A 13,225-nucleotide genomic window follows, 5' to 3' on the forward strand; every position below is an offset into this window, starting at 1 on the left:
CATGAAATGAAAGTACTTATTGGTGTAACTATAATCACAAAGATGAGCAATATACAACAGTTGTTAATAGGGAAAAATACCATCCACAATAACTCTGGCATGTACAAAGCCGGTTGTGTGATGGCAAGCTCAAAAATAGCTCTTGCCCGCTCTGTTTCAGATAATGATCTTTCTAACTCGATATTTGCTCCATGCATAGCAATTCTCAGGTGCCCACTCTAGATACTTCTCATACAATTTTCGGCAACGATCAATATTAACAAGTTGCAGCTCAATTTCAATATTACCAAGTTTAAGAGATGAAACTTTACTCCAAGTTCCTCTGATGTTTGTGCAGGTACTCTTCTCACCTTAATGCATAGTTCTTTACATGAATGGATGTTTTTGTCTTCGTATTTTCGTCTTTTGGTTGTGCGAAAACCGCAAATTTGATGTTAATTTCTTTTAGCATGATGTTATCTTTGTTAATTTCGTGTAACATGAGATTTTCTAACTCAAGTTATAGCATTCGTTTCGGATCGACCCGAAACATCAATCTGCCAGTAGAAAATATAGAATTCCTTAGTTCGAATTAGCTTTGCTTAAATATGTAGTACTATATACTTGTGTCTGCAGGGTTGAATGTTTTATCAGAGTGAAAGATTGCGGGCGTCCATTATCAACAAAGCCATGACATATTCATAAAACTATATCTGTTTTGCCTTTTCATTTGATAGGAGATATGATATTTGTAGTATTACATTGAATTACATGCCATATTTGACTGTTGTAGAGACTGCAGGTCAATTTTATTTAGTGTGTAGTATAGCAACTCTATGTGCCAGGTACAGCATCTCTGGTGGTTCTTGTGCCAGGTACAGCAACTCTATGTGGTCAATTTTATTTTACAAAACCAGTTGCATATATTGTGCTTCTTGTGCCAGGTACAGCAATTTTATTTGTGGCTCGGGGCTTTGGACTCAGCATGATGAGCAGCATGGATGCCGTGACTCTGTTGGTTGTGCACATGATGTTCACTCACACTCTTACTCTCCTTATGAACTTGAGTGTGGCTGCCGATCAGATGATGTTCATGGCTTGTTTCGTGCAACGTTGTATCAACAGGACACACGCACTGTTCCATAGCCATAGCGATTGATAGGAAAGGATGGGATTTACCGTGAGGATCAAGCAGCGATTAGTGGGTTTTTAAAGAGGGGCAGAGCGGGAGAACAACGGTCTGATTTTTCAAATTCAAAAATAACACAGAGCAACGGTCTGGTATTTCAAATTTAAAATTAAGATCACCGTTGAATGGCCATACAAGGAAACACAACACTATATATAAAGGGTAAATTGAATCATGTTTTAACTAAACACAAAGAGTAAATTACACTAGTTCTCACTTAACTATTATCTCTCCTATTTTACTCACCGTACTTTCAATTTTTCTATTTTGCTCACTGAATTTTGAATTGCTCCTGTTTTGATCACTATAAATTATTTTATTATTATTTTCATATGATGTTGTATTTTTTATTATTATTTAATATAAAATAATTAAAATTATAAAATAAAAATAAAAGGTGATCGGACACCACCTCCGGCCACCGTCGATCACCGTAGACGGTGGTCGTTTGGTCCCAAATTTCATAGGTCGATTTGCATTAACACCATGAGTCTGAATCCGACCTCGATTTTGTCGGAACTTACTCCGAATTCTACAAATTAGAGATTGAAAGTGAAAAAGTCAAAAAGTTTCAGTCGAGATTCACTGGGTTTGGGATATTTTCGATGAAGCAACCACCATATTCAGACTCAATGGTTCGAGACAAACCTATCCATGAAATTTGGACAGAACGATCACCCTTTACGATGGTCCACAGTGGCAGAGGTAGCATCCGACCACGTTCTATTTTTATTTTATATTAAATAATAATAAAAAATACCACATCATACTAGAATAATAATAAAAAATACATAGTGATCAAAACATGAGCAAGGTCAATGTTCAGTGACCAAAATAGAAAAATTGAAAGTACGGTGAGTAAAATAGGAGAGTATAGTTCAGTGAGAAATGATATAATTTATCCCTAAACAAACATAAATTGAGTCTGTTTCAAATTTTATTTATTTTAATTGAACTTACCCTGAATGAAGAAAAGCGCATGGGAGGGATCTAGAACGACGAGAAGCGTACCATGCCGACAGAGACTGTCCCTGAGGTCGATATGATGAGTACTTTCGAGGCCCAGTTGAATCAAATGGCAGTGAAGATCAAGCAGGCTCGGGTTTCTTCGCAGGATGCTCGAACGGAGTTGAAGCGGCAGTTGAGGCTGTCAGGCGGAAATTCGAGCCCTTGATGCTGAGTAAGCTCCCGTAACTCGGTATGTCCCCATGAATAAGCTTGAGCTTGGGGAGAAGTGTATGGAGTTGTATGAAGCAGACGTTCGTGCAAAAAACGGCAAGCAGGAAGAATTCTCCGATGACCTGCTCAAATATGTTAAAGCTACTTACAGTGCGCATGCTATTGCTCTCCACAAGGCGGAGTTTCTCCGTGATGAGAGGAGGCGCAATGAGATGAGGTCTGGGGTGAGAAGTTTCTCGAGTTAGAGTAGCGTGGTGATCGTCGCCAGTGCAATAGACTTCATTCCTACTTGGAAGCAGCAAGTGGACCAGTGACTGATGAAGTTCGAGTTGAGGTTGAGGAAAGAATTGTTGCATCAGGTGGTCATCGGAGATATCATCCCTGAAGCTAGACGCAGGCATGTGGCAGGCCAATACATTGGGGCTATACGACCACGGGCAGTGGTGGGGGGCAAGACCCCCACGGCGATGTTGCTAAATTACGCAATATTTTGTAACTATTTAAAAGATCATTACCCATGAAAATATAACAAAATCTCTTAATTCGTGTAACATGAGATTCCTTAAAGAACCGATAACTGGTTCCACATGATGAAAGTTTCTCCAATGTCAACTTTCCTCAAAAAGCTTGTTTTCCAAAACACAAATACAGCAGACCAAATCCAGGCATTAAAAAATCATGCAACTAAGCTGTGGCATGTGCTTTGCAATTTACATTTGTAGTTACAACACAGATATTATCCTACTCATCGTCGGTAGAATGCTTTTGTTTCTTCCATTTATAAGCGGCTTCTAAAATCTTGAGGTTCGTCGCCTGGTTTTCTTCAGGGAATACATAATCGATATATTCTTCATACCTGCCAAGCCAAATGATTCAAGATTGCTCCAGCAGAATACAGATATGCCGATACCAGTAGAAGCAGAGTAAAATTATACTAGTTACGTACCCGGAAACACTGCCATCTTCACTTGTAATTTGCTTCCTCTTTTTGAGTTTCTTGGGTAACTTGGACTGGACAACACTAACGTCGCCAAGCTCGCCAAAACTGCTTTCCATGTTAAGCCACTCTTCCAGGAGCATAGCACGCTCTTCTTTCAATTCTGGTGCCGATGTTCTATAGTAGTTGATTGCTCTTTCAAAGACTCCTGGCGTAAAAAATAAAGAGAATTAGAAGGTAAGAATTTATTTTACTAATAAATAATCAAAGATGTATAGCAGGCAGCAATTGGATTGGTCTGAACTCACTTCTTGCACGCTGAACGCATCCCTTCTTTGATTCATGTTCCCAAACCCCATCTTCCGGCACGTCCGAATCCGCAACAGTCTCCTCAATTGCAGAGGCTTCAAACTTGGCATAACTAATCCACACCTTCAAGTGCTTTGTACGATCCAAAAGTCTCTCGTACAATCCCCTGGTTCGTTCATATTCACCTTCAGAAATCTCAAAATCTATGTATGCCTATCATCAAAGAATAAGAAGCATCATCAGAAATGATATTCCTAAAAAAGCGGAATCTAACAGTCAAGAAAGAAAATATGAGGGAAAATGGAGAAATGACTCATTAAGACCATATCCTAGCAAACATGAAACTATTATAAAAATAATAATGAGTCATTTCACTACAGGAACCTTCATGAGATGAAATTACTTATTGGATCAACTATGAAGTAATAAGACAAAATTATCCAGCGTGAACGTACAAACGACAATAAATTGGTGTAACTATAATCACACAGATAAACAATATATAACAGTTGTTAATAGCGCAAATACCTTCCACAATAACTCCGGCATGTCCAAAGCCGGTTGTGTGATGGCAAGCTCAAAAATAGCTCTTGCCCGCTCTGTTTCAGATAATGATCTTTCTAACTCGGCATATTTGCTCCATGCATAGCAATTCTCAGGTGCCCAATCTAGATACTTCTCATACAATTTTCGGCAACGATCAATATTACCAAGTTGCAGCTCAATTTCAATATACTTCTTAAAGATCTGAATGTTAACAAAAGAACATAGTGAGAAAATTTCAGGTTAAAGTAATCAAATTTAAAGGCTTCCAGCAACAGTTAGATGCCTACCTTATCTTTAGGAGCTTTTCCAATGGCATTTCCCAAAATTTGTCGTGCACCCTTGAGATTGAGTTGTCTTATTTCAAATTGTGCAGCAAGAAGCCAGATCTTTGCAAAAGAAAACTTCTCGTGGGGAATAAGCTTAAGGCACTCCCTGCAAAAAATTTAAAGTAGTGAGCAATCGTTATTGCAAACACAAAACTAAAGGCTAAAAATACCCAAAACATTAGTCATTCTTTAAAGTGCATCTTTTGTATATGCATGAGGATGAGGGAGTCGAGACAACAATCAAAATGAAATTTGATGTATGCTATAAATTTGTAACAACAAGCCACTACCTACCACCTATTCCAAAACCAGCTAATTCATCAAATCATAAGAAAATATAGAATAGCTTATGTCAAAGATAAACAATGAGTATTCTGAAATGTCCTCTTTCCTTCCAAAACAAGGCCATTTCTTATAGCGCCAGATATAAAGAGCTGTCCACATACAAACCTGAAGAGAGGAACAGACATATTCAAACATAGAAAGACAACCATGGAACTAATGAAGATGCTGGTAGAACAAAGAAATACAACATTCAATGAGAGAGAAAAAAGATGCAATAAAGATAGTTGTAATCAACAAGTTAGTTCCTTTGCAAATGGTATCACATTAAATTTGAGATTTTCCTCATCTTTTTCCCTTTTCATCAGCATAAGTCCTGAGAGAAGGTAAAACTTCACCAGAAGCTTAATGAAACAGACAATCAAACATTCAAATAGTCAGAAATTGGCAAATTTCTTGCAGTGATTAGTTAGCAAGATTTATTGGTGAAGCATTGATTTCACTACAATTTAGCAACAGTAACAACCAACGGAACAATAAATCCATTGAAGGAAATGCCATATACCTGTACACATCTCGTGTCCGCTCCATATCCCCAGCATCAAGCTCCTCATATAAAGCATAATTAATCCTAAATTACAAATGAGCCATAAGTCAGTTAGTTCAGAACAATAATATTAAATTAAGCATACCACCATTAGGCAAACAAAAACTCACCACAAGTAAATATATCTTTGCCAGTATCGCTTCTCCTCAGCTGGTGGAACATTAGCAATAGCCCTCTCATAAACCTCTCTAATCCTCCCTTTATTCCCTACGCTCTCTTCTAATCTTATATAGTCGATCCACGTATCATAATTTAATGGATTCTTTCTCACTTCTTCTTCATATTGGAATCTCCGCTTCCCTACAATTGCATCCTCAATGCCTTCCTTATCTCCATATTGTTTCTCAAAAGCCACAAACTTCCTATACAAATCCTCTGCCCTCCCTTTGGGTATATGATCAAGAGCGAACTTGTAAATACAGCGAGCACGTTCTGTTTCCTTACATCGTTCCTCAAACTCAGCAAAAGCTACAAATAACTGTTCTGCATCTTCTTCATCTGCCAGCTTCTCCACCGCACGTTCGTACACGTTCCTTGCCCGTACAATCTCCCCATTCTTCATCTCGAATTTGGCATATCTAATCCAGGCTCCAACTTTGGGGTGGCACTGAACAAACCGTTCATAAATTGCACAAGCGCGCTCGACTTCATTGTAACGAAGCTCGAACTTAATGTAGGAAAGCCAACCTTGCTGGTCTGGCATCCACGACATCCAGCGTTCGAAAATCTGGCGAGCTCCAGCAACATTCCCTAACATCTCTTCCATGTGGATGTACTTGTACCAGAGCTGATCCACACGTGGGAGGAGCGTGACCGCACGGTCCCAAACATTCCTTGCGTGGTTGATGAACTTGTTCTTCATTTCCACTTCTGCGTATTTCAGCCATAAAGTGTGGTTTCGGTAATCGACTTCCAGAGCACGCTCCCAAACGCTCCGTGCTCGATTGAAGTCCTTTTGGGACTCTTCCCATTGGGCGTATTTGATCCAAACGCTGGTATTCCACCGAACACGACGGATTAGGTCTTCAAATTCCTTGCGTTTGCGGAGGCGATAGTCACCTAGTTCAGTTGGGTCAGTAATCTTTTGTTTAGGCGGCCGGATTTCTGCCTCCTGCCGTTCCCGAGCTTCTCGGAGAATTTGTTCAGCGGTAATCTGAATGGGAGCCGGAGTTTTGTTTTTGACACGAGTAGGTCGAGGAAGTTTGACCTCTGTGTCTTTACGAGTCAAGTACCCGAGTGACGGATCTGCATCTTTGGATGCCATGACTAACTGCTGATTACTGAATCTGAGTGAATGTGTATTACTAATGTCAAGTTCGGTCCACGAACTTTAGTCGAATATGCAATGAGATACCTGCATAACATATATATATAACTTAGTAACTGTATTGTACACTAGCGTGGGCATCTCAAAACTATTTTCTTTTCTTTTCTTTTTCGAAAATTCGATCTCAATTGAACTTGAATCATGTTTCAACCTCAAGTCGAGCTCAATCTCCGGAAGCAAAATCCTATCAAACTCAACTCAAGCTTCGAACCACAAATTTCAACTCAATCTAGAACTTGAGCAAAGCATATATATATATATATATATAACAGAGAAACTACGCAAATTAAAAAAGAAGATATTTTAATCGCGAAACAAAGAGGAATTTTGTAACCGATATATAATTTTTATAAATTCAGCACTTAGAACATGTCATCTCTCGTTCAGAAAAGCTTCCGGGGGAAGAGAACGAAAGAGGAAAGGAAAAAAGCCGTGATCTCAAAACCTAGGTCACGACGAATCCACGAAGGAGATGCAAATTGGATGATTGCGAAGAAGAAGCAAATACTAAACATCTAAAAAGCTTGAGAAAGAAGGAAAATAAAAGGCTGCTTACCTGGAGGTAATGTCGAAGCAGGGCTGTTTTCCTCTCTGTGCAGGATCTTTTCCCTCTTCTTTTCTTTTTCTCTCCTGTTTTATATTTCTGCTGTACTCCAAAAACAGCCTGCACCTTACCTCTCCAAGTAACCGGCCCTATCAAGATTGGGCCTTGTAATTCAAACCGGCCTAGATTAAAAGTAAATCTAATTCGATATCAAGTAAATTAGTTTCTTTTAAGAAACGGAATATTTTAGTCCTCTCCATTTTTAAAGTGATAAATTAAATATATTTAATTGTGAACCAATAGCATGAACTAAATTATATCATTGGTTAAAGGAATGATTATTACTTTTAGAGGTTCTGGTTCGAGCACCAACGACTGCATTATATGATTGAGCATAATGAACACCTTCATAATTGTCTTAACAAAAAGGTAATATATATGATCATAATCTTTCTTAATCATTCATTATATGTTACGTACGTAATTGTACAAACTCGTGACTTCTATAGATACAAACACTCTCTTTGATACTTGATAAATTCTCTTTTATCTTGAATTAAGACAAAATTCAAAAGATATGTTACTAAATTCAATGATCATCTTGAATCGTATGTCTATCATCATTGTTTCATATCAAAATTCTTATCAACTAACTAAATGCCTACTTAAAAGACTACGCTAACCAGAATCCACTTCATGAACTTTGGTTTATTGCGTTATGTAATATACATGGACCCTAATTCTAGGTAAGAAGCAAAATTTTAAATTTTAGTTCAGTGTTCACGACCACTAATCTTTATTTGCATGACACCGTCCTCTATATGTTTACCATTTTATAAACATGCACAGTTGAAATAAAATTTAAAATCTAATGTATATACGATTGCAATAAAATCAAAAAATTTATGCGTAAAACTTTGCACATTGAATTAAAATTCAAATACCAAACAACACTTTACTAGTTGCAATAAACTGTAACACATGGAATTGAAGCCGGAGTTACAGCAGCTGAACCCGATCAGCTTTTTACCGGACGGAAAATAAAAAAGGGGCCGACGATCAAAAACATGAAGTATATAGGAGAGCAGGGATTTAAAGTTTTAAAGATAATTTCCATACAAACAAATAAAGCAGCAAATGTGTTTTAAGGGGGGCTTGGTTCGGTACATAAGGTGGAGAGACAAGATCACACATACTGATTCACTGATTCATACATATCAATTCAAAGCAACATGGAACAATAGCCTTCCTATTGCATACACATTAGCACACTAACCCATAGCATACTTCTGGGTCCAGCTCCGAGCAGTCGTCTCGTACTTGCTCCTATCGGTCTTGTACATGTGGGCGATCTCCGGCACCAAGGGATCATCAGGGTTTGGATCCGTCAAGAGTGAGCAGATTGAGAGCAATACCTAAAATCAAATTACGTATAAGAAACAGCCCCACGCTTAAATGCCAGTAAACCATGGCAATCAAAATTTACATGATAGAATATATATGTATAAACCACGGTGACCATACACAAAATAGCAATGACCCATTACGCAAAGCAAACTACTTGGCCAGTTGATGAAATGCTACATTTTAAAGGCTTACTATAATCTTTCGTTTTAAAAACCAATTCATTTTTGTAAGGGTTTTATGACAAACGGTTGATAGATGACATAACAGTGAAATCTATCATTCAAAATAAAAGATATATAAACTGCAAGGCATGTTGAACAATAACCTTGGATATGGTGAGGGCAGGGCTCCATTGCTCCTTCAAAATATCGAGGCAAATGCTACCATTGCTGTTAATATTAGGGTGAAAGACCTTTGTCCTGAATGCAACCTGATTCAAAGGAAAAGGAATTTAAGAGAGAGAAAAATACAGGAAGCATAGAAAGGATAACAGAAGAAAACTACACAAGAAACTTGCTGGCAATGAATCAGCTACTAAACGGGTAAGTTATAAGACCATTGCAGTGGAGAAAATAAAGCGTGAAACAACTTCACCATGTGATTTATCATGTAGTTACTAGAATTAGCAAACCTAGGTGAGTATTGATAAGCGATCATTGATTGGTTACAATTATATCTCTAAAAGAAAATTTGATGTCATGTCGTCATTCTATCTTAAAAAATATGAATATCATCATCACATGAAAAGTATAATATATTCGCGAGGTGTCCATTTACAACAACTTTTTTTAAACAAAAAAAAAGTATACAGTAAACGTGAGGAACCACATAATGAAGTGCCTATATGCAGGTAACAGAGAAGGCTTACCTGAGGCTGTTTACAAAAGTAAAAATAACAATAGATCAAGTAAATTTTGGCACTGAAAACCACCTAATAATAGCCTCACATATAAACTAAACCATTAGAATCCCAGCAAGAATATGCATGCACCACTGTGCATGCACACATGCCAACAATATACTCTACCAAAAGCTAGAAAAAAAAATTAGCATTTACAGAATAAAGTTCATTCTAATATCCGCTTGAGTTCAAGGTTTTCTGAAGCATATAAAAAAGGACCACACAAGAAGTGGGATATGGATCCCGAATCTACAAACTTGGAAAGCTCAAGGATAGAAGATATGGTGTGGGAAGATCTGGAGGAGGATGAAGACAACGATAATGGCAAAGGAAAAAAACAAAGGGTGGAGTAATTTTATTAGTTTTATCATGTCTTTCAAAGTTTTAAGTTTATTCATGACTATGAGTTTATGTAATTTGTTTTGAGTCTTTTGACTTTTGAAGTGTTAAATTTGTTTTGAACTTTGAAGTATTGAAGTTACTGAATGAAATCTATAGTATTGAAGTTACTCTAAGATATTTGAAGTCTTGAAGTTACTTATAAAATTTGATGTAGAAAAATAGCAACCTAAGAAACTGGTACATCGTACAAATTTATATGGTACATCGTACCGGAGCGATCCGAAATGAGTCTACCCCCTCGTACCGAATTTTAGGGACCTAGCGAATTGCGATCCCGTTCCACGTTCCTGTACCGGAGCGTACCGCTATCCATGTGACTATGGAATAAACTATCAAGTAGAATTAGTATTTACTCATTTCAGTGCCAAGAAATGTTTGCACAAGCCACTAACCCTGTAAAGACATCATGGTCACAGACCATTTACAGTAAGGAACTGGCAAAATAACATGAAGGCTTTAAACATTTATGCTAAATACATATCCCTCCAAATGCCGAAATGCAGATGGAGGCAAGTAGGAACATTGACCGCAATAAAACTAGCATTGGATTTCAGAGGAGAAAACATTTGTGCCAGCTACATTTCAAGAGATGGTTATTAAGAAAACAGCTTGACGAAAAAATTTAACATGCAGTCTATGAAGTGCTATGCATTTTCCCCCAATATATTTATAATGGCATATCTGATGTTTCTAAAAAGAAAAAAACAGTTGCATATGGATAGATAGTCAAGAAAAGTGCACATTCGCAACACACAGTGAACCGGGAAATAACGAAAACTAATAGGTTAAGGAATAAGATGAAGTGCCTTTGGTGGTTTAAAAGGATAGTCCGGTGGGAAATGAATGGTGACTAGAAACACTCCACCGGCATATGGACTGTCAGGAGGACCCATAATAGTCGCTTGCCAATGAAACATGTCTTCAGCAACAGGGCCTTATTCCATAAAATGAAGTAAAACATTAGTTAGATAGAGCAACCAAATCTGCAAGTAATATTTAATTGAAACAAAGATGCAAAAATGATCTCTTAAAAGAATCTTCAGCAAAGCATGATCATTTCCTCACAAATTCACCAATGATATTTATAACTTAACGAACATGGATATGAACAGCAAATAATAAGACAGGAAAAAAAGAGAGAAAATCATTTAATAATATAGAGTCAAATAGAATCCAATGATGTGAACCTCAAACTTTAGAATAAGCATATGTATATGTAATTATGTATATATATTGCAGTTTGACTCAATGAAATCATCACGGTCAAAATCATATTCTAATAATAACTTAACAAGTATAGATCCATCACATACAGAAACAACTATCTCATGTCATGATTACAAAGAAAAGAAGAAACCAAAGGCGTGGTAACAAGACATAACGAAATCGAAGATAGAAAGAGAGAAAACAGGAAGGAATTGAACCTGCGCTGCAGGAGGTAGGAGGATCTTTCTGTAGATCCTTGAGCTCCTTCAAGATCCGCTTTGAAGCCATCACCTAAACCCTAAAACAAAACAAAAAAGGAAAATCAAATCAAAGCTAGATCGTCTTCCTCAACCAAGCTAGCACGAAAAGCAAATAAAAATACGTAAAAGAGAAAAAAAAAAAGATAGAAAATTACAGAGCTAATTGGAGAAAAAATGAGAGAAAAGGTTGCTGAGAGATCCTCCTGTCCTGGGCTAATGTTTTTGATTGGTAGTCGCTGAAACAAAGCAAATAGAGAGAAAAATATTTAAAAATAACAGCCTTTTAAAAGGAGAGGACGAGAGGTTGAATAATATTTTCTTTAGAAATAAATAAATGAAAGGGCTCGTTATTGGCTATCTTTGTGGACCCATAAGATTTTTTTTGTTTGCTTAATTTTGAAATAAGGGTTCAAATTATAGTAATTTTCATAAATAGGTCTCTAAACTATTTTTTTTAAATGATCTCGGTGCTTTACGTTATAAATATTATCACTTTAGGTATCCAGGCCGTAAACGGCGTTAATTTCTTCCACTAATTGACACATGTTGTCCTCGGATAATTTTGAAATTTTTATTTTGACCAAAAAAAAACTTAAAAATATATATTTTTAAACCCAGAGTTTTCAAAAATCTTAAAAACCTCCCCAAATTTTGAAAACCCTAAATCTACTACCATTGTTGTCATTGATTAGACTTCCACCCCGTCACACTTCCATTGAAGACCAATTACCTAACAAACTACTCCGAGAGCTTCTTCAATACGAAGAATAATTCCATAAGACTCTTCAGCCCAGTGGTTGAGGGACTCTGCAACAACAATATCTTATATTCAGAAATTGAATGGACCAAAAATTTAATTAATCTTACCTTACGACCACCCTACACACACGTGGGGGGAAAAAAGAAAAAAAGTTTTCTTTCAAGAGAGTGGTCATGGGCTTATTTGAGAACAGTTATACACTTCCTTTTTAGTGGTTAAGTCGGCCTAAATCTTTCAAAGATCTTGGTGTTGAATGCTTGAATGAAAGCTTTATTAGCTTTAGAGAATGACTAAGAAAGTTTGCTTTAATGGATGGATGCCTTTAGCAAATGGCCAAGGCTCCATTATACAGCCTTTCACCTTTTCAATGGACGATAGAGATTAATTTGATCCTACGGTCTACATTTTACATCAAGAATTTTCTATATAAATTTGTGTAATCTTGATCTGGAGAATTCTCTATGTACTTCTAGAATCTTTCAGTATTCTAAAAATCATAACCTTCTTTGATGTTCCAGACTCTTCTATAATATTCTAGGACATTCTAGGGTGTTCTAGAATATTCTAAAGTATTCTAAGACCTTCTTGAGTATTCTAGAACCTTCCATATGGCTCTAGAATTTTCTAATTTATTCTAGAACATTTTGTTATATTCTAGAACACTCCCCAGTGTCTCCAAATTTCTAGTAAAGTATAAAAATATAGGTGGAGAAATTTAGTTTTTGACAAAGTTCACTCGATCCATTTAATCCCCGGCATTGTTCAAGTAAGGAGTCATACATCCTTCCCTTCTGCCACTCTTCCTCACGGTCATAATATGTTACCAAACAAGCCATAAAAACACAACATTCATCAAATTACTTTATAGAAGGATCAACCCCAAAGCTACCTCAGCAAGCGGGTGCAACCACATGCCATACCTCCAATGAGATTCTGGAGGCATACTACAATCAGAAAGAAACATGTTACTACATAAATTTGTCATTTCCGAAAACAATACAGATAAGTTGATTCCTTTAACCACCGAGATAAGTTGATTCATGCTATAATATTAAAATTATATA

At 36.9% G+C, this 13,225-nt stretch overlaps 2 protein-coding genes across 3 annotated transcripts; both read right to left on the minus strand.

The window, feature by feature from the left end:
* Positions 1 to 3,048: 3,048 nt before the first annotated feature.
* On the minus strand, positions 3,049 to 7,322 carry LOC120200170 (crooked neck-like protein 1). The gene is made up of 8 exons (XM_039201072.1): positions 7,238 to 7,322; positions 5,465 to 6,708; positions 5,313 to 5,378; positions 4,427 to 4,571; positions 4,122 to 4,340; positions 3,593 to 3,806; positions 3,294 to 3,492; positions 3,049 to 3,203 (listed from the first exon to the last, which is right to left on the minus strand). The coding sequence occupies exons 2-8, from the start codon at positions 6,616 to 6,618 to the stop codon at positions 3,089 to 3,091; spliced, it is 2,112 nt and encodes a 703-aa protein (XP_039057003.1). The 5' UTR covers positions 6,619 to 6,708; positions 7,238 to 7,322; the 3' UTR covers positions 3,049 to 3,088.
* A 991-nt stretch (positions 7,323 to 8,313) lies between these two features.
* Positions 8,314 to 11,679, minus strand: LOC120200177 (ubiquitin-conjugating enzyme E2-17 kDa). Of its 2 annotated transcripts, none has more exons than XM_039201078.1 (5): positions 11,557 to 11,679; positions 11,360 to 11,439; positions 10,742 to 10,869; positions 8,958 to 9,062; positions 8,314 to 8,640 (listed from the first exon to the last, which is right to left on the minus strand). In XM_039201078.1, exons 2-5 carry the CDS (start codon positions 11,427 to 11,429, stop codon positions 8,497 to 8,499), a joined length of 447 nt encoding a protein of 148 aa, XP_039057009.1. In that variant the 5' UTR covers positions 11,430 to 11,439; positions 11,557 to 11,679; the 3' UTR covers positions 8,314 to 8,496. The 2 variants fall into 2 exon arrangements, with proteins under 2 accessions (XP_039057009.1, XP_039057010.1); XM_039201079.1 differs by having other exon boundaries at positions 11,360 to 11,441; positions 11,594 to 11,665.
* Positions 11,680 to 13,225: the final 1,546 nt, after the last annotated feature.

The sequence above is a fragment of the Hibiscus syriacus genome, unplaced genomic scaffold (genome assembly GCF_006381635.1).
Source record: "Hibiscus syriacus cultivar Baekdansim isolate YM2019G1 unplaced genomic scaffold, ASM638163v2 tig00005929_pilon, whole genome shotgun sequence".
Taxonomy (NCBI): domain Eukaryota; kingdom Viridiplantae; phylum Streptophyta; class Magnoliopsida; order Malvales; family Malvaceae; genus Hibiscus; species Hibiscus syriacus.

Excerpts from the sequence above, each read along its gene's own strand:
- LOC120200170 (XM_039201072.1), bottom strand. The coding sequence starts at position 6,618 with ATGGCATCCAAAGATGCAGATCCGTCACTCGGGTACTTGACTCGTAAA. Across the intron at positions 4,341-4,426 it reads GAAAAGCTCCTAAAGATAAG|ATCTTTAAGAAGTATATTGA; the intron begins GTAGGCATCTAA and ends GTTAACATTCAG. Across the intron at positions 3,807-4,121 it reads TGCCGGAGTTATTGTGGAAG|GCATACATAGATTTTGAGAT; the intron begins GTATTTGCGCTA and ends CTTTGATGATAG.
- LOC120200177 (XM_039201078.1), bottom strand. The coding sequence starts at position 11,429 with ATGGCTTCAAAGCGGATCTTGAAGGAGCTCAAGGATCTACAGAAAGAT. Across the intron at positions 10,870-11,359 it reads TCCTACCTCCTGCAGCGCAG|GCCCTGTTGCTGAAGACATG; the intron begins GTTCAATTCCTT and ends TTATGGAATAAG. Across the intron at positions 9,063-10,741 it reads ATCCTTTTAAACCACCAAAG|GTTGCATTCAGGACAAAGGT; the intron begins GCACTTCATCTT and ends CCTTTGAATCAG.